The 21,825-nt window shown below is 42.8% G+C and overlaps 3 protein-coding genes across 3 annotated transcripts in view; 1 reads left to right on the top strand and 2 right to left on the bottom strand.

Annotated features, from left to right (window-relative positions):
- hs2st1a (heparan sulfate 2-O-sulfotransferase 1a) overlaps positions 1–7,847 on the bottom strand; it is a 30,629-nt gene extending 22,782 nt beyond the window's left edge. Inside the window, exon 1 of the mRNA XM_005720989.2 lies at positions 7,145–7,847. Coding sequence (XP_005721046.1) covers positions 7,145–7,268 — 124 coding nt within the window. The 5' untranslated portion in view covers positions 7,269–7,847. The remainder of the gene's footprint in view (positions 1–7,144) is intronic.
- A 221-nt stretch (positions 7,848–8,068) lies between these two features.
- On the top strand, positions 8,069–16,301 carry selenof (selenoprotein F). Its single transcript, XM_005720988.2, has 5 exons — positions 8,069–8,172; positions 10,646–10,813; positions 14,519–14,582; positions 14,987–15,036; positions 15,156–16,301. Exons 1-5 carry the CDS (start codon positions 8,125–8,127, stop codon positions 15,285–15,287), a joined length of 462 nt encoding a protein of 153 aa, XP_005721045.2. The 5' UTR covers positions 8,069–8,124; the 3' UTR covers positions 15,288–16,301.
- A 1,065-nt stretch (positions 16,302–17,366) lies between these two features.
- cldn18 (claudin 18) lies at positions 17,367–21,175 on the bottom strand. The gene is made up of 5 exons (XM_005721520.1): positions 20,956–21,175; positions 19,409–19,573; positions 17,840–17,978; positions 17,622–17,735; positions 17,367–17,463 (listed from the first exon to the last, which is right to left on the bottom strand). Exons 1-5 carry the CDS (start codon positions 21,173–21,175, stop codon positions 17,367–17,369), a joined length of 735 nt encoding a protein of 244 aa, XP_005721577.1.
- Positions 21,176–21,825: the final 650 nt, after the last annotated feature.

Raw genomic sequence — 21,825 nt, 5'->3', positions numbered from 1 at the left:
TACCAACTATTTTCTTGACACTGTGTCTGATTTACTTACTTAATAAAATAAAAACTGTTTATTTCAAGCTCTTTTTTGTCAAATCATGATTTTTCTTTTACTAAATTTATACATTTCACCTTAAATGGCCTTAAACACGTCGTTATATATCATCTCTCAGAGTCAGTGTTCACTTCCATTTTAATTAAATAATATCTCAGCAGCTGTCAGTCACACCTCCCGTCGTCAAAATGAGCTTGGTCGATATAACATGACCGGCAGGCTTTCCGCGTCGCGTGATTTTCAAAGCCAATTTTATCACGTTGAGTGAGCTGACACCTTCCCCCGGCAGTGACGCCGGAAAATATGAAGACAGTGAGGAGGGAAGAGCCTGAGAGGAGGTGGGAAGGGAGTACTGGGGACGGGCCAGCCGAGCGGTAGTAGAGTGGGTTGCTCTTCTAGAACAGCTTCCAATTACATCCAGGGTGTGAAACCGTCCATAACACCCCGATTAGCCTGTCTGTCATCCTGCTCCGGCAGCAAAGGCAGAGCCGGCTCCGGTTGCTGCTGCGTGCTCCACTTTGCAGGAACACATTTCCTGTCGCACAAAGTGCACGCCAGGGGCCATAAATCCTCGGCCTCAATCAGAGCCTGCTTCTAACAATACAGCAAAGAGCCCAGTATGACCATTAGTACACTCTGCCTCCCAGTCTCCCATAACAAATCCATCCCTGACACCTATGCCCATCCCTTCAGCGGGCTCCTCTCCATTAGCTGCTCAAATGGCACGTATCAGAGAGTGACTGAGCTGGCAGGTCCGGGCAATAGGCGCTACCGGCTGCTTGTGGTAGCAGATGCCAAGGTGCAGAGTGAAAGGAAATGACTTATGCACCCTCCCCCCTTTAAACTAAAAACAGAGATGCAGGGTGTCAGGGAGAGTTCAAAGGGAATCTCAGCGGCATAGCCAAAGAAAAGACGAGAAGAGATGAAGAGAAGCTGGAACTGACACGTTCAAGGAGGTTCAGGCTTAAACGGGTCTAGTTGTGCGCTGCCAACGCGTCACCAATTAACTTTAGAAAGGAAGCCACTGTTTGGTGTCGAGTGATTCACAGACACCGGCTGACACCCTCTTGACAAATGTGTAGGAGTAAAGGGAGACATAAAAAGAGTGACATTCAAACACAACTGCAGCTCGATCTCCAACATAAGCAGCAGGAGGAGGAGACAGCGGCAGGCCGGCTCAGAAAGCGATCAGGCCGTCTAATTAAAGTCTGCGAGGGCGTGCGTGAGGACAGGGTAGCGGTGCCTGACCGATGTCCTTCCAAGAGCAAATTCCTGACCACGTCCCCCTGTTCCCCGAGCGCTGGAGTGTGAGGGTGGGCTGTGAGTGCCCGGCATAACAATCAAAGTCAAATTCAAACGCGGGCCCCGCAGCGATGGGCTGCGGCAACAAATGAATGCTTAAACGTCTCACGTCAGCTCTGCAAACACGCCGACAATGAGCGCGAGGCTTCCTTTCTCTGCATTCAACAGCATCTCTCTTCTCTCTTCAGAGCTCATCACAGAGCCGCTTGTGTCTGGAACTGAATATCACCACGCAACAGATGGAAATTGAATTCCTTTAATCAGGGTGAGTAACGGCCAGTAAAAAAAGAGAAAAGCGATGATGCCGATGGGGGGAGAAAAAAAAAAGAAGAAAGTCTTTGAGCATGTGCCCTGCTGGGAGACACGCAACCCTCACATGGCCTGCAGGGCAGAGAGCTGAAGAAGTCTTTTTGTTTTTTGTCCAGTTAGAAGGGCCACGAGGTGACACCCTAATAAGAAATGTGTCCGTTTCCACAGCCCTCACTATCTAACCCTAGAATGAAACTACGACATATAGCTGGGCGGCCACGGCTCGGTTCTGATTGATCTAAAAACCTTTAAAACAGGCACAGAAGCTGCTGAAAAGCCGAGCCTCTCCACGATGAAAACTCCATGTTTATGAATATTCTCCACGAGGAAAATACGTTTAGCGTGGCTTCAATTTATAAAAGCAAGGTAGCAAGGACAGGCACAAATAATGATGCACTCAGCTATGTAATGAACATGCTTTCAGGCAGAAAAGATGGGAGAAGAAGAAAGTGTTCCTGAAAGTGAAAGGCACCGCTATCCGTTCATCGAGACATTTCCAACAAAATAAGGAGGCACTCACAGTTTTGACAAATAAAAATTATTCAGCTGTGTCACGAACCCCAGCAACGATTTACACTTACATCTTTGTCACATCAGTCATTTTTAGCCCGGGATTCTCTCTGGTTTAAGGTGATTTAAAAAAAAAAACTCCAAAAAAAACATGTCGTTTGGCTTTTAACCACCTCATTACATTTTGTCAACTTCTGGAGAAGATCCAGTCCCTGCTGAATCAAACTGGGCGCTTGTCTCCTGTTAGGGAAACATTACTCCTGATTTTCAGTCTCAAACCTGAGAACAAAGCAGAGTGATATTCTTCAAGGTCAGGCGTGAACTGAGAGGAAATTAATGACAACTCTGACGGGGCGAGAGAAGCCTTGGATGCTTCTCTGTTTGGCTCTTTATTACAGAAACTTTATTTTCCATCCATCCCTGCACATTCCGTCTGCGTTACCGCCGACCCGCTCGGCAGCCGAGCCGGTGAGAAGCCGGAGAGAGGAATCCTGTCAGAATTATGGATCAGGGCCCACAGCGGGACACGCAGTTGCACCACAGCGTGTTTGTGATGCAGGAAGCTCCTCTAAGTGAAACCTTGGGATGAAGATTAGCTTGGAAACAAATCACAGCTTGTCCGCCCTGCGGGTGGTGTCTAATGGGAGAAATGATTCAACCTGGATGCTGCGTAATTCGATCCCATGCTGTGAGGCGCACGTTTCCCTTACTCAATCTCACAAAAATTTCACAGTGAACAAGTAATAGCGTGACACGGCATGATCACATAGATCTTCATCTTTTCAAACCCCTATCCCCATTTTCAGTTACATTTAGACCCCACCTTCTTTTTTCATTGTTGCACAGATGCATCTGTAACAGGCGTACCTGGTATTGTGACCGGCCCCCTGGCTGTCTGTCAGCACATGAAGGCATCAGTCACAACTATTTGGCTATGCAGCACATAATTCAGAGCTCCGTTATACAGACGTCCACCGAGTCCAGTCATCCATCAGACTGCTTTTTGCCAAGTCAACAGATTCTCGTGGTGGTGGGCGGTCAGGGAAAAGGCCTCTCAGGTTGTGTTTCAGCTTTCGCTGTGTGTGTGTGTGTGTGTGTGTGTGTGTGTGTGTGTGTGTGTTTGGATTTTCGCTGGGTGTAAAGTATAGCTCTTTACGGCAGCAGTAAACTATGTCACAGACCAATATAGCCATCTATTCCTGCAGGACTCCTGATTGTTCCAACATGGGAAATCTCAGCTTTGTTCAATTAAGATTAAGCCTCCGCTAAGGAGGTCGTGGTTTTTGGTTTGCGTACATGCAAGTCATTCCGCCTGTATACACGATAGCTCCTAAACTTTTGAACAAATTGCATGAAATCTTTGTAGGGGTGTAGAGTGAGCTTATGTTCACAGCCCATTACAAGTTAGCTTAAATTCAACAAGGTATACAAGGTCAACTTATTGATTTATTGGTTAAAAATTGGCAACAAGCATTATAGCTTAGACACTATGATTGAAGAAGTGTGGTGTGTGCTGTCCATATATGGAAAGTACCATATATCATGCCGCATTTGACCTCTGACCTCCCTTTAAGGTCAACAGATATAGTTGAAGGTCAAATTGATTAAAAAGTCCTATAGGAGTATATATAAAAAAAAAAGAGCAAATAACAAAACCCTACACATTGCTTTAGTTTTTAACTACACTAAAAACATCTTGGAGCACAAAGAAAACAAAATGAATATATAAAATAGAACACCATTACCTTAAAAGTAAATACTGCACAGGGAGACTCCGCTGCCTTGGCGGATGTTAGCACCCTCTGAGTGCTTCTTGTTTATAACCTGGCCAGAACGCCTTCCAACATCAACTCATCTGATAATATCTAACTATTAATCAGCTGCCCTAAAGGTGGACCTATTACGCCTGCCTTTTTTTCCCCAGACACATAAATACTGCTGCGGTGCTAAACATGTTTAAACACCGAGGTCAGTATATGTGAAAGTAATCCCAGTAAGCCAAAAGCTCAGGCTTCAGAGAGTTTTTATCCTACTCTTTGATCTATATGATGTCAAGGAGAAGACATATCCCTATTATGGTTATCACAGCTCTTGCTGTGATCACAGAAGCTCCACCCACCAGCAAACCTGTTTATGAAGGGCAGCCAATCAGAGGAAAGTTTTCTCAAAGAGGATCTATACAGTTTGTTTCAGACACCAGAAGAGTCTCTTCCACTTACTAGAGCACCTACTCCACTTGGTTTCGTTCTTTTTCCATTACAATTGAGTACCACCAAATGTGCGTGACGCCACATTTTCTACTCAGCTTGCTTGGAACCCCGGCCGAGCAGCTAGTAAAAAAGTACCCGTTACCAGGTACTATCACCTAACGGAAAACCCTAAACACTGAGTCGAGTCGAGCCGACTACATACTAATGGAAAGGGGCTTTAAGAGGCTTCAACACGATTCAATATCAGGTAAATAAGGATTATTTTGAACTGTGAATCATGCAAAGCTACTCTAGTAGAGTCCAGGGTATAAACATAAAATGAAGTAAGTACTTTGATATCCAGGATTTGAGCTGTCAGCATCTAATTAGATTTTTTTTTAATCCAAGCAGATTGTTGTGGTCTGCAGCAGATGTCATATAATCTCATTAATAAAGTGAATTCCAAAAAAGTCCCCTAACACACACGTTTCCAAAGACAAATGATATAAATATGAAACTACAATATTTTTTATTTTACACCTTCAGCCTGCCAAGCTAAGGTAGTGCTGATAAAGCTACTTTCAGCTGCTGTTAGTGACCGGGAGTCACCTCCGGGAGATTTGTGTCTCTCCTGGGACTGAACCAGGCATCTCACTCATTAGACAAATGCGTAAACCTCTACACTATAGAAGCACTTAGGTTAGGCTGGTTATGACCAGAAAAAACAACAAAGAAAAATACTGACAGCTTTGACTATCAACAAGGCTGAACTAACATCCTTCCCAGGGTAACAGCTGCATGACGTTCTCTCTCAGAGGACTGTGTTTAAATTCTAAGGTCAGCCTGGGCTGACAAATGGTAAACGTCCTGCTTCTTACATAGCACGTTTCTACTCTGTGTGAGCACTTCTTAAACAACATCACTCATTTACCCACTCACACACTGGAAGAGCCAGAGATCGAACCACCAGCCGTCGGATAAATAGATCACCTCCTCTAGTCCGTAACACAAAGGAGACGTGACCACAGAGCACATGCCATACAACACGTGACCGGGATACACACACAATGATCAGTATATTACTCAGTTTCACAAGGCAAAGGCGACACACTCAAATGATGGTTCTCTGCCCAGAAATCGAAGCAGAAAATATTCAGGTGGCTTCATAAGTCGATCCACTCATCGGTAAACCTGCTGCTCACTAGTGGAATTGGAGCTGACTTCGAAAAACCCACAGATGTTCGAACTGCTGTCACGCAAGTGTTAAAAAAAAAAACACCTCTCATTTGAGAAGCTGAAATGGAACTTTTGCCTGAAAATACGTTTTCATTTTTAATTTACAACCCTTAAGTGGGGATTTGCTGGTAACCCACAGCTCTGGGATGTTACATGGGCCATATTTTACCTTCTGAACAACTGACTGATCAAGGTTGCAGTTGTGGGACAGGGTCCCTTGTCGTGGGCTAGACTTTCTAAAAACCAGCTCAGAGGAGGTGAGGGAGTCTTGCTCCCTCTCAGACCACTTAAACCTAAAAATAGTGAAAAGTTATTACAGGTTCCTTTGTGTAATGATGCCAAAGAGATTTTTCCTTCACCAGTTTTAACTGTAAGCCGTGCCTGAGCCAGCCCATGCGCCATCAGGACCCCCAAACTGCCTCGCCTAGATTGAATTCATTCCTGCTATCACCTCTGCCACAGAATTACACCTGTGCTTTTCCCTGCTGCCACATGTCAAAAGGTCCCCCGGCTGCCTTCCCTTCAAATAGATGTGGTGTGAACCCCTGAGGTACGCTGGCTGCACTCTCACAGTGTCTGCACGGCTTTAAAAAAAAATCCCCAAAGTGGAAGCACCAGAGAGATAATCCTCCAATGTCCCAGATCTTTACTGGGACTGAGCCCCTGGTGGGAGCCAGCGAGGGGAATTGAAGGCAGCGGCGGCCACGTTTCAATCAGAGGAAAGAGTTTGGTGATGGGGGCATGAGAGGATTTGCAGCAGTGCGGTGTCCCCCATGAATACAAAATATTACTAAGAAGTACTTTAAGCAAAGAGCTGCTTTCTGCCCTGTGAACACTGGGATATATTCCTCACTCACTGCCCTGGCCTTACAGTCTGCGTCCAGCACCATTAAGACCCAGGCACAGTTTACGGTCACATCTTTCTAAATTAGCTGATCATTCCTCTGACAGAGAGCTGGGGGATTTACACATACAAGTCATTTCGCAGGGAGAAGAAATCTCTGATTATCTGTGTGTGATTTTAAAAGAAAAAAAAAAAAGAGGAATCTTGGATCTCTACCTGGACTTCTGAAAACTCTGAAGGTCAATTTTCATCACTTGCATCAACTCTAACAATGGAAAGGCCAAATCATAAGCACAGAGAATACCTGTCAGGTTAACCTCCAATGAAAACAATACTGTGTAAACACCATTATGCATCAAGTCAGGGACAAAAAGCGCCCCAGTCTTCTGTCTCACACTGGACTGCATAAAATGAGATGAGAGGTTGACTCAATTTGCATGCACTGCTTTTACTGCACAGACTCCGATTCGTTCAATATTTTTGCCTCACAGTCATGCAAAGTTCAGCAGGACAGCTCCCAGATACGAAAACACGTCCTTACTGTGAACCTTTGTCTGGACCATGTGAAGCATATGTGCTGGAAGCTCTGATTGACCCAAATGCAAAACAATGGTGATGCCCACATCTATACAGGGACCTCACTCTCACACACAAGCCTGCAGTGGTCCCTGACAGGACGGGATCAGAGGCTCGGAGGGCCCCGTAAACTTACCGAGCTTTCCCCGGGACTCCTCCAGCTTCTGGATCTGGTTCTCCAGGAAGAACATGGCCACTGCGAACGCCAGCAGCGCCAGAAGCTGCAACTTGGGCGGCATCATGACTCTGAGCAGCCCCATCAAATCATCCAGAGAGAGATGATGGTCAGTCCATGCTCAGAGGAAGAGGAGGAGACACCGAAAACACACACACAGCAGCGACGATGGTGGTTACAAAGCGGCTGAGAGTGTGTGCATGGCCCTCTCTCTCTCTCTCTCTCTCTCAATCTCTCCCCCTCCGTGTGTGTGGATATCTCCCAGCGTTCAGATCCTGTGGTTACCTCAAACGCGACGTGTTCAAACTCGGCTTGGTTATTTCATTCTGTTAAATCTCGGCAGAGCGGGAGGAGGGGTCGTAGAGCCTTAGAGATTTCTCCAGAGTACGTATTTGTCCCTCCGGGATTTGTTCGCGATGGTACCAGCCGCTGTCGTCTGCGTCCCCCACACAGAGGTGTCCCGTCCCATCCAGTGTGTTCACAGCCGCACCACGGACACACTGTTACTACCACTCAGGCCATTGGGTGTATTAACAGTCCACCACACAGCTGAGATCTCCCATTCGTCGACTCTTTCTGCCTTTTCCTCTCGGATTGGACCGTTTTCCGTTGTGGGACCCAGAATTGGACACCAGGGGTCGCACTTCCATTAGCAACCATGAAATGACCGAGGTGAGGAAGAATTTCTTTAGGCTGGCTTGGTTTATGCCAAAATACAAAAAAGCATAAAATTAAAAAGAAATATTATTTTTACTTCAAATATTTACACAATATGCTTTCTAAGCTTTTTGTATGTATTTTATCATTAAAGGTTAAAAATGATAAATAAAAGTCAGAAATGATTATCACTAACGTTTATCGGACAGGCGCGACCACGGACCGGCCTTCAGTGGAATAAAGAGGTCCTAATAGTAGTTTTCGCTAACAAAGCAGGCTCCAAAATGTCGGGAGAGGTGTATCTCCTGTGGCTCCTGTCGCTGTTACAGACGGTGAGTTTATTAACTGTGAGAAATGGCAGCGCTGGCCGCTGTCACAGCTGCTTACAGTGAGTGTGAGCGGCTGCGGGGCTGTTTTTTGGCTATCTTTAGGTTCAGCTTTTAATGAGCCACATCCTGCTGCACCCGGAGCTTCAAACTGACGTGGCTTATCCTGAAAACAGCTCCGAGTCCCGGTGGAAGTGATACCTTTATAATGTGCTTGTTAGATTTTTGCTACTTATTATGTAGTTACTTTTTCGAGTCTTGTGTATTTTTAGGAGAAAGTCGATGACAAAGAGAAGACTTCCGGTGTACTAAATTTACTGTACCTGAGCGCTTCTCAGTGCCGGTGCCGTGCTGAAAAGTGATTGGTAGTATTTCAACTGTTGTAAATGATTTATTTTCTATCAAACATACATCTTATAAATGATATCCAGTGTTTTTGAGCTACAAGGAATATTTCTGTCACAAGGTAGAATCTGCAAGTTTTTATGTGCCCTTTATTTATTTGGGTAAAAAAAAAGCTTCATTGACATTAGCTGTCTTTTTCTTTGTAGAGAGTGAGATGTAGCCAAGATGGCAGCACAAATAGCAAGAAATATAACATATTTCTATAACGATATTAAAAATGACTGGATTGGTTATAATGTAGATCATAGAGTGGGTACAATAAAGCCGGGTCATAAAGATGCTTGTGCAACAGGTCATTTTATATAGAACTTCCTTCATAGACCCTGTTGACTGCAGTCTATTGAATAATATAAGCAAAATCCTTTGACATAAAAACACACACAGAATCATTGGAAATGACAATCGTTTGCGCTACAACAGTTTAAAATCTTGTAGTTTATTTAGAAGATAAACTTTCATGCTAAAGTTAAAGGGAGACAATCATCAGAATGAGATCTTCCTCGACCCAAATATGAAAGTGTTTGTGGGATGGTCGAATGTAAGAGGACACTGATGCGAAAGCGAATCACGTTTTCCTGCCGGGGGCGTCTTCAAGGAAAGCTGACAAAGTTGATTAACAAACAGCAGCCCGGTGGTCTGTTATTCACAGGCTGATTTAAGCAATCTAACCCTGAAATCTTCCACGCAGAAGACTTTTGCTACTTCAGATTATTGTTATGTGTTTTAAACTGGTGTGTTAGGATCTTTGGGAATCTTGTTCAAAGGCATCTGGCGTATGAAATGCGTGATTTTATGTTTGTTTCTGTTAGAGTAAATATGCATCATTTACAGTTTAAAATGATTCTTATTTTATCTTATACTGGGGGCTTGGTGGAAACCCCAGTTCATCCTTTGATGATAAAAGCCCGTCCTTTAAGCTAGCTTTCTTCTGATTGGCTGCCCCTCATAAACAAAATGTTTAATCAGCTGGTAGGTGAGCTGCTGCTTGCCTGAGACGACCATGTTAGGGCATCCTTGCTTTATGACAGCATACCGAGCCAATAATGGAGAAAAAAACCAAACAAACTGAGTGTTTGGAGCAGTGTGAAGCCTGAGCTTGAAAGTACCACACACACTGTCAGGTTGGGTGGTACTCTCTGTCACGTTAAGGAGACACACAGAAATATAGCATGGGGCAAAAATCATGTGACATAATTTTGCACTACGTAGGAGCTGACAGCGGGGTATAAGAGTTTCTAGCAGAGTTTCCAGTCCATTTCAGAATTCAGTTGAATATTTTATTACTCGTTTTTAAGAGTCTCAATGGTCTGACGCCCACTTAAGTGAACTTTTGAGACCCTACACTTCTATCAGAGCACTGAAGTTTACAAACCATCTGCTCTTGGATATTTCTAGATCCAGGTTTAAAAGCAGAGGCGATAGAACCTTTTCACTGTTGGTTCCTAATCTTTCTAACAACTTACCTTTTCACAAAAGAGCTGCCTGCTCTTCCTATCATTTTCAAACACTTTTAAAAACCCATTTGTTCTTGCTTTGTACCCTGGTTTTTATTCTGCAAACAGTCTTGTGTACTTGTTTTATTAGATTTTTAGTGTGTACACATTGTACACACATTGTAGTGACTGTTAAGTGTATATTTTGTATAACCTGTACAGCACTGTAGCGTGTAGCATGTTAATGTGTTTCACTATACAAATATTACACAGACAACTCAATGTTCCCTGAGTGACAGTAGTATTAATACCATTTGAGGTACTCATTTAGATTGTACTTTGGATAAAAGCTACAAATTATAATTGGTGAAGTGTGTATACTTTGGTTTTACTCAATAATATAATTCAGCTTTGCCTAGAATAATAATTAATAATATATTTTCCAGTTATGTTGATATCTAAATTTGTTTTGAGATGGCATAACTGTCCTAGTACTCTAAAATCTTATATGACAAAGTACTTAATTGTTGCTAATTTGAACTTTTTAGTTGTAGTTGTGCCGTTGGAACCTAACACTTCTGTCCTTTATGAAAACATTTGTTTCTTCCTCCCTTTATCGTTGTCCTTGTACCTCCCTACAGCTGTCGGCATACGGTGCCGATCTTTCGTCTGAGGCTTGCAGGGAGCTGGGTTTCTCCAGCAACCTGCTGTGCAGTTCCTGTGACCTGCTCGGGGAGTTCAGCCTCGCCAAGCTCCAGCCTAATTGTCGGCAGTGCTGCCAGCAGGAGGCCCAGATGGACGGGCGCAAGGTAAAGAGAAAAACAGAGGGCTCACGGATCGGGTCGACAGAAAGCAACTGCCTGTCTAGATTAAGGCACAGCGTGGAGTGTGACACAAGGAGATTCAATCAGAGTAGATGAAGTGTAACCACAACTAAGGTTAAATAAAGAGCATATAGTGACATTAAAAATTCATGTTTCTTAACTGTGGGGGTCTTGAGCTATGAATGAATGCTTAGTTTTAAAGAAGACATTTTGTTCTGTTCCTCAGTTGTTTGCAGAAGGGTTTACAGGACCTCTGTCGAAATGTGTCGCGTTTACTGACAGGGTCATGTCCCTCAACGCTCGAACTGCTACTAAAAACAGCCGAGCTTTATCCAGCCTTCCAGTTGACACTGTTTGCAGCTGTGCCACACACAGCTTGTTAGTAGCTGTCCGTCTCAATCTTTCTCAGATGTTCAAAGTCGAGGCTCCTTAACCTCAGCTCGGGGTCGGCGTGTCAGGTGTTACCCTGTCTGTAAGCAGTGAGGGCAAGTTACTGTATGCTCGCTGCCCCGGATATTACAGCTTGCTTGGGAGGACTCTCTGCTGTGCTCTGGCAGATCAACACTGACTTAAGTGATGGTGGAAAAACAATGTAATTTTTCCCTGATTAAGCAGAGCCGTGTGTGTGTGTGTGTGTGTGTGTGTGTGTGTGTGTGTGGGGTATCCTAGCAACAGCACCTTGGAAATGTGCAGCACACACCTCATTACACCTCTTGATGATAACTGTTTCACACAGACACTTAGAGCAGAGATTACTTCTCTTCGGCGTTGGAGTGAAAATGTCACTTAGAAGAGCAGTTGCCCATCTCTCGCTGCACTCAGAGGTCTCCGATGGAAACGACGGCGTCACTAAGCACATTTTTATCCTCAGACGGCGACAATTATCTGCCTTAAGAATTCCTTTCAGCATCTCAATTGCCATCAGCGCCGTATTGTTAAAGCCTTCGGACAAATGGCTTACTGCACAGCCTGGTCGATTAGTAAGATTCACCGAGCACGGAGGGCATTTCACTTACTCATCTTCGAATGTGCTCTTCTCTGCAGACCACCTGGGTGCAGCAGCACTTCAGCTCCTCTGGGTGTGAATGATGTATTACATCTCTGTAGAACAGCTAAACCTTTATGAGAGTGTCTCAGACCTCTGTGGTGCACAATTGATGATGGTAACACTGGAGGCCTTAGTTTCTTGACTTGTGCTTGTTTCCAGCTCGATTTATTATTAAACTACACTAGACCGCCTTTAGGAAATTCTCATTTCAAAATAATCCTCTGTCAGAGATTTACAGTTAACAAACAGTCAGGTGAATAAACAACACTGAGACACTTGATACTGATAACGTGCGGCACGGGTGAAACTCAGACAGAGAGTCAACCCGAGCTGCAGTATTCGTTTATTTTTATAGCAGAAGCAGGGTGGGACAAGCATAGCAGTTTCCTTTAATTCTGCATACGTGGGTGTATGTATCACTAAGTTCGTGTGTGTGTGTGTGTGTGTGTGCTAATCTCTTTCAGTAAAAGTCACAGGGTCAGCTTCCTGTTTCTACAGAAAGCTGTGTCTGGTGAAATATGTGAACATAAGCATGACATAACATTTGAAGCATAATCAAATAAAACAGTAAAAACTCCGTGACCTCCTCATTTATATACTGCTCAAAAAAGTAAAGGAACGTTTTTTTTAAATCCCTGTATAGCATCAAGTCAGTTAAACTTCCGGGATATTGATCTGCTGTTAAGTTGCTGAGGGGGTTGTTAATCAGTTTCAGCTGCTTTGGTGTTAATGAAATTAAGAGACAGGCAGTTACTCTAGGAGGGCTGGACAGGACGGTTAAAGTCCTTACCCCAGCAGCAGGACAGCGGTCTGCTTCTTTGGGCAAGGAGGAACAGGATAAGCACTGCCAAAGCTCCAAAATGACCTCTAGAGTCAAACAACTAGAAACAGACTTCATGAGGCTGTGTAGTCAAATTGGGATTTGCCATAGAGTACCAGAACTGGCACTGGTGCCCGGTGCTTTTCACAGATGAGAGCAGGTTCACCCAGAGCACATGTGAAAGACCTGAAAGGATCTGGAGAAGCCGTGGAGAAAATTTGGTGGTGGGTCAGTGATGGTCTGGGGAGGTAAATCCATGGAGACGGGCAACAGCACCCTGACTGCCATTAGGTATCTGGATGAAATCCTTTTGCTCGTTGTCAGAACTTACGTTGGTGCAGTGGGTCCTGGATTACTCTTAATGCATGACAGTGCCTGACCTCATGTGGGGAAAGTATGCAGGCAGTTCCTGGAAGATGAAGGAACTGATACCACTGATCAGCCCCACACTCGCCCGACCTAAATCCACCAAAACACCTCTTGGACGTTTTGTTTTGGTCTGACACCACTAAGTTGCTCCTCAGACTGCCCAGGAGCTCTTTGCCACATCATAGTTTCAGTTAGATTTTTGGGGTGTCTTTGAATCTAGCCCTCTGATTGCTGCATTTGATGGAAATGAAAACAAACACATTAGCCAGTCCATATCCAGCAGTATTTGTTTTCTCATTCAGATCTGATGTTTTCAACTTTTAGCTTTAGTTTTCTTGAGAAGTGTATTTTACTGAGCCTCCCTGCAGCCCCTCAGATCATCATCGGTCTGAAACAAGCTATTTTAGCTGTTTTCTTCATTAAAAAATCATACTTTACAATACATTGGCTGATTTTTGAACAAGATTCCTGTTGGCTGGTTACGTAGTGTTTGGGGCCCCCACAAAAAAGCTTTTCTTTGCTGGACAAACAGCAAAATATTCTGAGATCAGCGACTAACTGATTACTCAAAAAGAAGTGTTAGAATCGGGAACGGTCCTGATCATCGTGGAAAATATGGATTATATGTTGGCTGTATATTCCCTGTAAACTTCTAATGTAATCTGTTCAGATGAGATGATTTTATATTGATCTATCAAAGCTGACATCTAAGTCAGCTTATTTTGACAGGATAACCATTAGATTAAGACATGCCAGAGGTAAAGTTAAGCTTTTAAAGTCTGATTCTTTATTTATTTATTCATTTTTAGCTTTGAAATCACTGATGGAGGGGGTGAGTAGTTAATTAACAACACTTTGAAATGTTAAAGTGCTGCAGTAGGTCTGGATAAAGTAATCCATCATTAGCTTCCCGCTCCCAACCGAGTCGTGACTTTCCACCGATCTTCTGATCTGCCATGTGTGGTAAAATGAAAAGCTTGGAAATTTAATTTAAGCTGTGCCAATGGTTTACAGACACACAGAGGAGGACGGGGAGAGAACAGGAGAGGATCTTAGCCTTGCATGCGTAATTTAATTTGCTGTGCGAACCGGCCAACCAGGCCATTTACCACTCTCCTCCTTGAAAACAACACGCAGTGCGTGGCCTTGAAATACTGCTGTGACACTCCAATTTCCTCTAACTTATTGTGTGTTGGTGCCGGAGGTTTGATTACAAGTGAGCCTTGCACAAACCGCCATCCATCAGCCCCACTCCATATGCACAGGCTCACAGCTTAACGACCCCCAAGGAGTCGCCCGGACACATTTATGAATCAGTCTGCCTGAATCAAATTACTCCTTCGGGCAGACAGTCCATCCCCAGCGGAGCTTCGGTCCTCTCAGACTGTTCAGCCGTTAATGTGTTGGGAGGAAATCTCTCGGACTGCCTCACGTTGGGTTTCTCTCTGTGCAGCTCTACGCTGGAGCCATCCTCGAGGTGTGTGGATGAAAACTGGGGAGGTTCCCTCAAGTCCAAGGTGAGTCCTCAGTTGGGGCATCATTACTTTTTTTGGAACAACAGCTTTAACTGAAACTGATCTTCCTCCGTTGTGTGAGTCTGTGTTTTAATCAGTGGGAGGGACAACAGCACTAAAAAGCCACCAGGACTGTTTTCAAACAGCCTTTTGAAGCATTTGTTTATCCTTTGTCTCTCCCACATGGAGACGTGTGGTTAAACCTGGTGTCAGGTTGCAGCGGTGTAGACGTCTGGATCTCCACTTGTGCCATATGCTTGCTTCAGCTGTGTCCCTCCTGTGTTTACAACAGTCTCTTCTGCTGTTAAAAATCTATTTCGGGGATGTTTTGCAGTGGTCACTCATTCCAAACCTCTGAGCTAAAATATAAAGAGTTAACTGACTCATTTGTCTCTTTTTCTCATCAGCTTTTGTTAGGAGTGAGAAGCCAAAGATGTTCAAGGGTCTTCAGATCAAGGTAGCCATGATGAATCGTGTTGCTAATGTACCAGCATTGTTTGCCACAGTAATTATTCTCAGGAGATGTAAACCAGATTATGCTGATCAAATGAGCCTTTCTCGTTCTTCTCCCCGCAGTACGTCAGAGGCTCAGATCCTGTACTAAAGCTTTTGGATGACAACGGGAACATTGCTGAAGAACTCAGCATCCTCAAGTGGAACACAGACAGCGTGGAGGAGTTCCTGAGCGAAAAGTTGGACCGAATATAGACACGAGTTTTATTTGGTTTTTTTTGTTTTTGTGTTTTTATAATTTGGAAGACTCAGTTTCCCCAGATTACAAATAATGATTTATTCACTGCTTGTAGTTGAATCTAGCTGTGCAGATAGTTTCTCTGTGAGGTCTGTGCCTCCACCTTCAGGTGAGAGGGATTTTGTTTGTGGTGCTCCGACACATTCGTACAAATAGCCATCCATAACTCGTCTGTGATCAGGCTGCTGCTGTAACAGGTGAACTGTTGCAGCTGTTAATCTGATTTCCCACGTTTTAGTCACCACAAATGAAATCTAGTTCAGCTCTGTTTTATTAGCTCGTGGCAGAAAAACTCAGGAGACATGAAAAATTCATCAAAATCTCTCGCCGTGGTTGGGGATTACTAGAGGAGTGAGCAGATATGATTTGTATTTTGTGTGAGCTGAGATGTCTTAGTTATTTACCAATTTGTACACAGCTTGGCCTTGATAGATGGTTTCTGAATCTCTGATCTGTACGACTGTTTGCTTTTTGTTTTGTTTTTTTGTATCTGAAAATCACGAGTCATCTGGATTTCACCAAACTGCTCACGTGAGAGTGTTCAACAGGATAATGTGAGCTTCAGTTTAGTTTTACTCATTAAGTACTGATCACACATTTAGGTTTGAAACGACCTTGGACATAATGAACTGTATTGTCTGTATGTGGGACTTCCTGTTCCCGTCTGTTTGATATTCTTGTATCATTTTTAATTTCTTTTTTTTTTTTTTTGAATAATGCTCAGCATTGCGACTGATCGCATTTGTTGTCGGAGTGAACAAATTCTAGGTCCTCTCCAAATGCAGATGTCTTTGCAGAGGCACACGTTAGTGAAGAGCTCACAGGAAACCAGTTTTGGGATGTGAGATCTGATGTAAATTTGTGTTTTTCTGCACCATCTGCTTTGAAGAGAAACTGCATTTGTTTTTGGAAAGCTTTTTATGTCCAGGTGATGGGTCGAAATATGCAACAATAAACAGAGTCACTGATGATTTTTCTCTCCATGCTGTGTCCTTTCCATTAGACATTTCCATGCCAAGTCATTTGTAGTCACCAAACATCTGACTGTACTGTGGGTGCAGGTTTTAGATTCATAGGTATGACTTTACTGACATCTAGTGGTTATTTATGACATCACATCAGTCCTGTGATGCATTGCCATTTTAAAAAATTTATTTTATCTTTACAAATTGTGTTCTTATTGAATGGCCTTTTTTGTTATTATAAAACTGTAAAAACTTTTTTTTCAGCTGCTATTTTGGGTTTCAGTAGAGATGTTTCCATGTCAACACCAAAAATAAAGATACAGTTACAGAGCCATTAAAGCTCTGGATACTGGACTGGATCCAGCTGTCTGATGGTTTTTACAGCAGAACCAGTTGAAGATGGGGCACCAGCACAATGTAGGTGGATTTCAGACAGCCTGAGTCCAGGTGCAGTAAGCTTCTAAGCGCTGTTAAAATGAGCTCCAAGATATCTGCCTGGTTGCTTGTGTCAGCTTTAAACTTGCCTGACCTTATTACAGATCTCCCTTTACAACAGTACATTTGTTTAGGAAACAGTGATACAGTGGCCTGATTTTACCAGGTCTACCTGTTCCTTGGACTTATCTGCAAAATATACAGCTTTAGTAAAAGTTTCTATACATACGTCATACTTTAAATACCTGCATGTATAGTCGGTAAATGCTTGGAGCGACCACAACCACTTGATGCACATATTTTAGGAATCACTGTTTTATTTTCAGACAGATAATGATTACACAAAACTCAAGTAAAAAAAAGAAGCTTCAGTTACATGCAGCATCTGAGCATCACATAACCACTGTTATGTCCATGTAAAAAAATAATAATATAGCCAAAAACTCTTTCCTTGCACCTGCAGCTGGACAGACGTGAGACACTGCTAACTTCTACTATCAGAAAATAAGAATGCACAATTGAATGCGTATATGAAGCAAATGAAAATAAATCCCCTTATAAGGCAAGGTGAACGTGTAAAGCTGGAAACACATTTCTATAGTAAAGTCACTACACGTGTTTACGCTGGGGCTGAGGTTACACATACTGGTGCTCTTTCTTGCCTCCCTCTGAGCGGTGGTCCATCACTTCAGTTTTGTTGTTGGACTGAGGTTTGTACACAACCCCTGGGTAACTGCAAAAGAAACAAATGGCAGGAAAAAATCTGTTGTGAAAATGTTTCTCTTGTAAATGTAAATGAAAAATTGAGGGGGGCATTTGTAGAGAACTGCTCCAGATAAAACTGCAGCAGAAAGTAATTTAAAAACATGATACATCTATGAGGGGGCTTACCGTGGTTTCTCATCTTTTATCATCTCTCTGAAAGCGAGAGACTTCAGGATGCCACCAATGAGCAGGACGCCCCCGCCGATCCAGCCAACGAACAGTGCTGGGCCAAATGTGTAACTGGTAAAAAAAAGAAGAAGCAGAAAACAAAAAACATTACATTGCACACACACTATAGGAATTATTTGGTGAAATAATTACATGCAAGCAAAACAGCATCATACGTGGTTATTCCTACTCCGCCCATTCCCATGTTCATCCCCTCTCCCATCATTTCTTGTGTGTAGCTGGTGTAGGTGGACGTCCTGAAACTTTCCACAATTTGATTGGCATACACAGAAGCTCCTGCAATGCCACACACACCTGAGAGAAGGAGAAAAACAGGAGCTCAGTGATTTATTTACCTCTGCCACACTCTCAGCTTGGTCAAATACTGCTATAATGACTGCAGTGGATGCTCATATTAAATATGAGGTGTTTTAACTAACGAGGTGCAAATAATTCCTGTGGGCCCAGACTGATCCAAACTGCATTCTGGGAGCCCATATCAGTTTATTTGACCATTAGATCAAATATACAGTCTGTGCTGTAAATTTCAGATGTCAGATGCAGTTAGCTAGAACTTTAAGAATACTTCCTGCAGTTAAAGTTATCTCCTGGATATGATGAATGTCAATACTTCTTTGCAAATACTGCAGTTTCATGAAAGAAATTATCATAGAAACTGTACAAATTAAAGTAAATACAACAAAAGCACAAGATTACATTAGTGTGAAAGAACCTCAGTAAAATTAAAGCATCACAACATTTGTGCAGCATTGTCCTGTACAAATGTTAAATAAATTACAGCATGGTTGCTTTAAATGTTACAGCAACTTGCTGGCAACACTGTAAGTATTTTACTTACTCTTACTGTGTAGCTCAGTATGGTGTCAGTGGATGGTTTTATATAAAATCAGCCAGGTCTGAGGAAAGTTTACAACCGACCCATTCAGAATCTGCTACTTTTGGTGGTCCCGTAACTTTAACATAATCTAATGAAAGTGTACAAAATTTTAACTTCAGTTCACATATTGTTCCAGTTACAGGCCCTCAAAGTATTTAAGGGTGGGTAGAACTTGGCTCTTTTTAGGTAGCATAAATTTTTTCAGTATATTTGAGCCCTCATAACTTCATAAATACACCACATGAATATTTCATGGTTGAAAAAAATCAATAACAAAAACCATTTAAACTCTATTGAAAACTGAAACCAAATGGAAAAAATGTATGTTGGGTCAACTTCAAGGGTGGTTCACACAAGCTATCTCATATGAAAGAGCTCCGTTTGACCTTTTTACCTGTTCAGGCCAGGCTCAGCTTCAAGTTGCAATTACTTCTATGTCAAAATAGTTTTCTGTAACAATGATTTTAAGCCATTTGCATTCTTTGAGGGGCCTGTAACTCTGACAATCCTGTTAAGGTTACTGTATAAAAAACAAAAATGGGATATTTCGACAAAGTTTAGGAGAAACATTCACTGATTTGAATGACACCAGTCACAACGGATGTCCCTAATTGTATGACTTTCAGCACAGAGGCCCCGCCCACCTGCCTGTTTGTGAGGGGCATCCAATCGGGTTTTGCAATGTGCAAGATTAAAAAAAAAAGATGATTTTGAACCATTGGTCATACAAAGATACTCTGGGGGTGTCCAATAATAGACACCCCCCCCCCCCAAAAAAAAAGAAACAAAAAGACAAAAACAATTCAGTTTAGTTTGTACTAGAAAGTTCACAGAGGTAAATAATCACCTGCGATGACGAACATGATGCCAGCAGTGAGGCTCATCTTAGCCTTTGCGCTGTCTGCCATCTTGTTCATTGTGAGGCAGCTCAGGGAAAAGACTGATATCAGCATCCCGAGCACGCTCAGCACCACACCCACTATCATCAGAGCTCGCACCGCCTGGAAGGTACCTAGTGGACAGAAAACACGGAGACCTTAGTGCGTTACATTGACTCTAGTCAACCTAAGACCACTGATGAGTTCAGTTCAAGTCTTATTATGTCAAAAACTGTAGATGGCTTCACAAAAAACACTCAAGGCTTCTATCTGACAGGTAGGCTTTTATACTGAAATGACTAATTCTTCAAATACAATGTGTCTAAAGATCTGAAGTGTGTTCTCTTACAGTAGATGTGCTGTTGGGAGGTGCCTTTGCTTGTTGTTTGTTCTGCTTTCTGATAACCGAGTCTGGGCCTGGCCTTTATGATAGAAATGCTAATGCAAACACTAATACGTGCGGGCCCAACCCTCACAAAAACCAAGGGTTTGATCTCTTTCGGTGACACTTTTTTGTTTTGTCTTAACTTCCTCTTTACTTAGTTTGAAACGTATCTACATCCTACACGACAGTCCAAAACTTCTACAGACACATTTAAAAACTCAGGTTCATGGCTGATGAACATGGTGAGGTTTTCACCCTATTATTACCAGTGGGGCATTTCACTTCTCAGCACTTTTCCTTTTTTATTTTTCATTTTTGTCCTCGCTTCAGTTTTAGTTGGTTTCCAGTTTGGATTTGCTTTTTAAAATGATCATTATTTGTTTGTTTATCCATATGTGTATTTTTTATTTTAATATTCAGAGTCTTTATAAAAGAAAATTTCAAATAAATGTAAAAAATAAGTTTTTACAGACATGATAATATACCTGTGAGTCAGGTTTATCAAGTTTTTATGTTGACCAAAATGAGTTTCCGAAGTGCAAAACATATTTTTTTCCCTACAAGTTCTTCAACCTAATAATTACATTTTACTTTGCAAAGAGTTCAGGGAGGTTTCTAAGTGAGGATGTTAATCAGCCAATGTTGTTCACTTCATTATTTTACAGTTTTGTTTTGTTTGTTTTTTGTTTTTTTACAAATTTGTTGAATGAAAGAGACGCAGAGAGGAAAGCGATCTTTTTCCAATGCTGTTGCTTTTACATGTTTTCATCATGGCCGAAATGTTGATGTGAAACAACCTCCTCCTGGGACATTTGAGAGGAAGCATATGTTGGATCTCGACATACGGCCTTGTCCTGAACGTCTCCTGAGCACTCAAGACATTTTAAAATAACCAAATTACAGAATTGCTTCTATGATCAGTGAAAATGTAACATCTCCTTTTAGAGCAGAGTGTTCATTTCCTTGTTAAGAAAAACTCCTGCGGCTGTGACCTTGTCAGTGAGGGAAAAATAATTCCCAGCCTGAATATGTTCAGTGTTTAAGACAACAATGATTTAGACTAATTTGAAAGCAAACAGTCAGTCACCAGATAGGATGTGAAAATTAAGGCTTGAGAGAGCCTCGCCATACCTGAGTAACCCAGAAGGCCGTAGAGCGGGCGGCACTCTGTGAGTCCGGCGGAGGTCGTCTCACAGTTTTGCCACAGACCCTTGTAGGTATAAACGGAGGTCACGACCTGCTCCTGCCTGTCCTTCACGCTCCAGTTGTTCATGGCTGTGGCCGCAATGAGGGCAGCTGCACCGATGAGACCCAAGATGAATCCACCATTTTGCAGAACTGAAGGCGCCATTGTTGTGTGGTGGTTCGGAAGCTGGAAAATATATACCTCGGAGATGCAGTGTGTGTGTGTAGATTAATAGATACTACTTAAAGTATAGCTGGACATATAACTGAGTGTAGATTAAGGTGTCACAGGTGTGCCGTGTGATGCAGAGAATCAAAATGTGCAAAGAGGTGCTTTGTAGTCATGGCGGTAGTGTGGTGGGTGGAGGAGACTGGGTGTTACCCCTGGGTGATACGGCAGCATGGGTTGGGCTACCAAGTGGTGTGAACGCAGTGGTGATAGGAACACCTGACACCTGAGAAAGAACGTTACTATTCCTGCGAATTACAAACTGTTTGTCAGTCTAGAGTCGTTAGTAACTCCCTCACACTAGAAAAAAGTCTGGAAAAACAAGGTACAGATACACACAGGTGAGCGGGAACTGATCAGGGTGGCCAAAGATCACCATCAGCTACACAGGAGGACTTAAGAAGTTTAAGAAGATTGCAGGCTCTCCTTTCTCTTGAGCTGCAGTGTCCCTGCTAAAAGTACAGTGAGGAATATTTGATGCATTTCTACCGTGTAATGCTGAACAAATGCACATTTAGACAATAAAGGACACCTTGTTTTTTTTCCATTTACACTTCCAAATACAAGAGATTTGCTTGCTGAGCTTT

The sequence above is a fragment of the Pundamilia nyererei genome, unplaced genomic scaffold (assembly GCF_000239375.1).
Source record: "Pundamilia nyererei isolate P.nyererei 1_Seehausen unplaced genomic scaffold, PunNye1.0 scaffold00004, whole genome shotgun sequence".
NCBI classification, from domain to species: Eukaryota; Metazoa; Chordata; class Actinopteri; order Cichliformes; family Cichlidae; genus Pundamilia; species Pundamilia nyererei.
This window is presented reverse-complemented; position numbering and strand designations above follow the sequence as displayed.

Coding starts and splice junctions, on each gene's coding strand:
- cldn18 (XM_005721520.1), bottom strand. CDS start 21,175: ATGGCGCCTTCAGTTCTGCAAAATGGTGGATTCATCTTGGGTCTCATC. Junction 19,574..20,955: donor CGGCCTTCTGGGTTACTCAG/GTATGGCGAGGC, acceptor TCTGTCCACTAG/GTACCTTCCAGGCGGTGCGA. Junction 17,464..17,621: donor ATAAAAGATGAGAAACCACG/GTAAGCCCCCTC, acceptor TTTCTTTTGCAG/TTACCCAGGGGTTGTGTACA.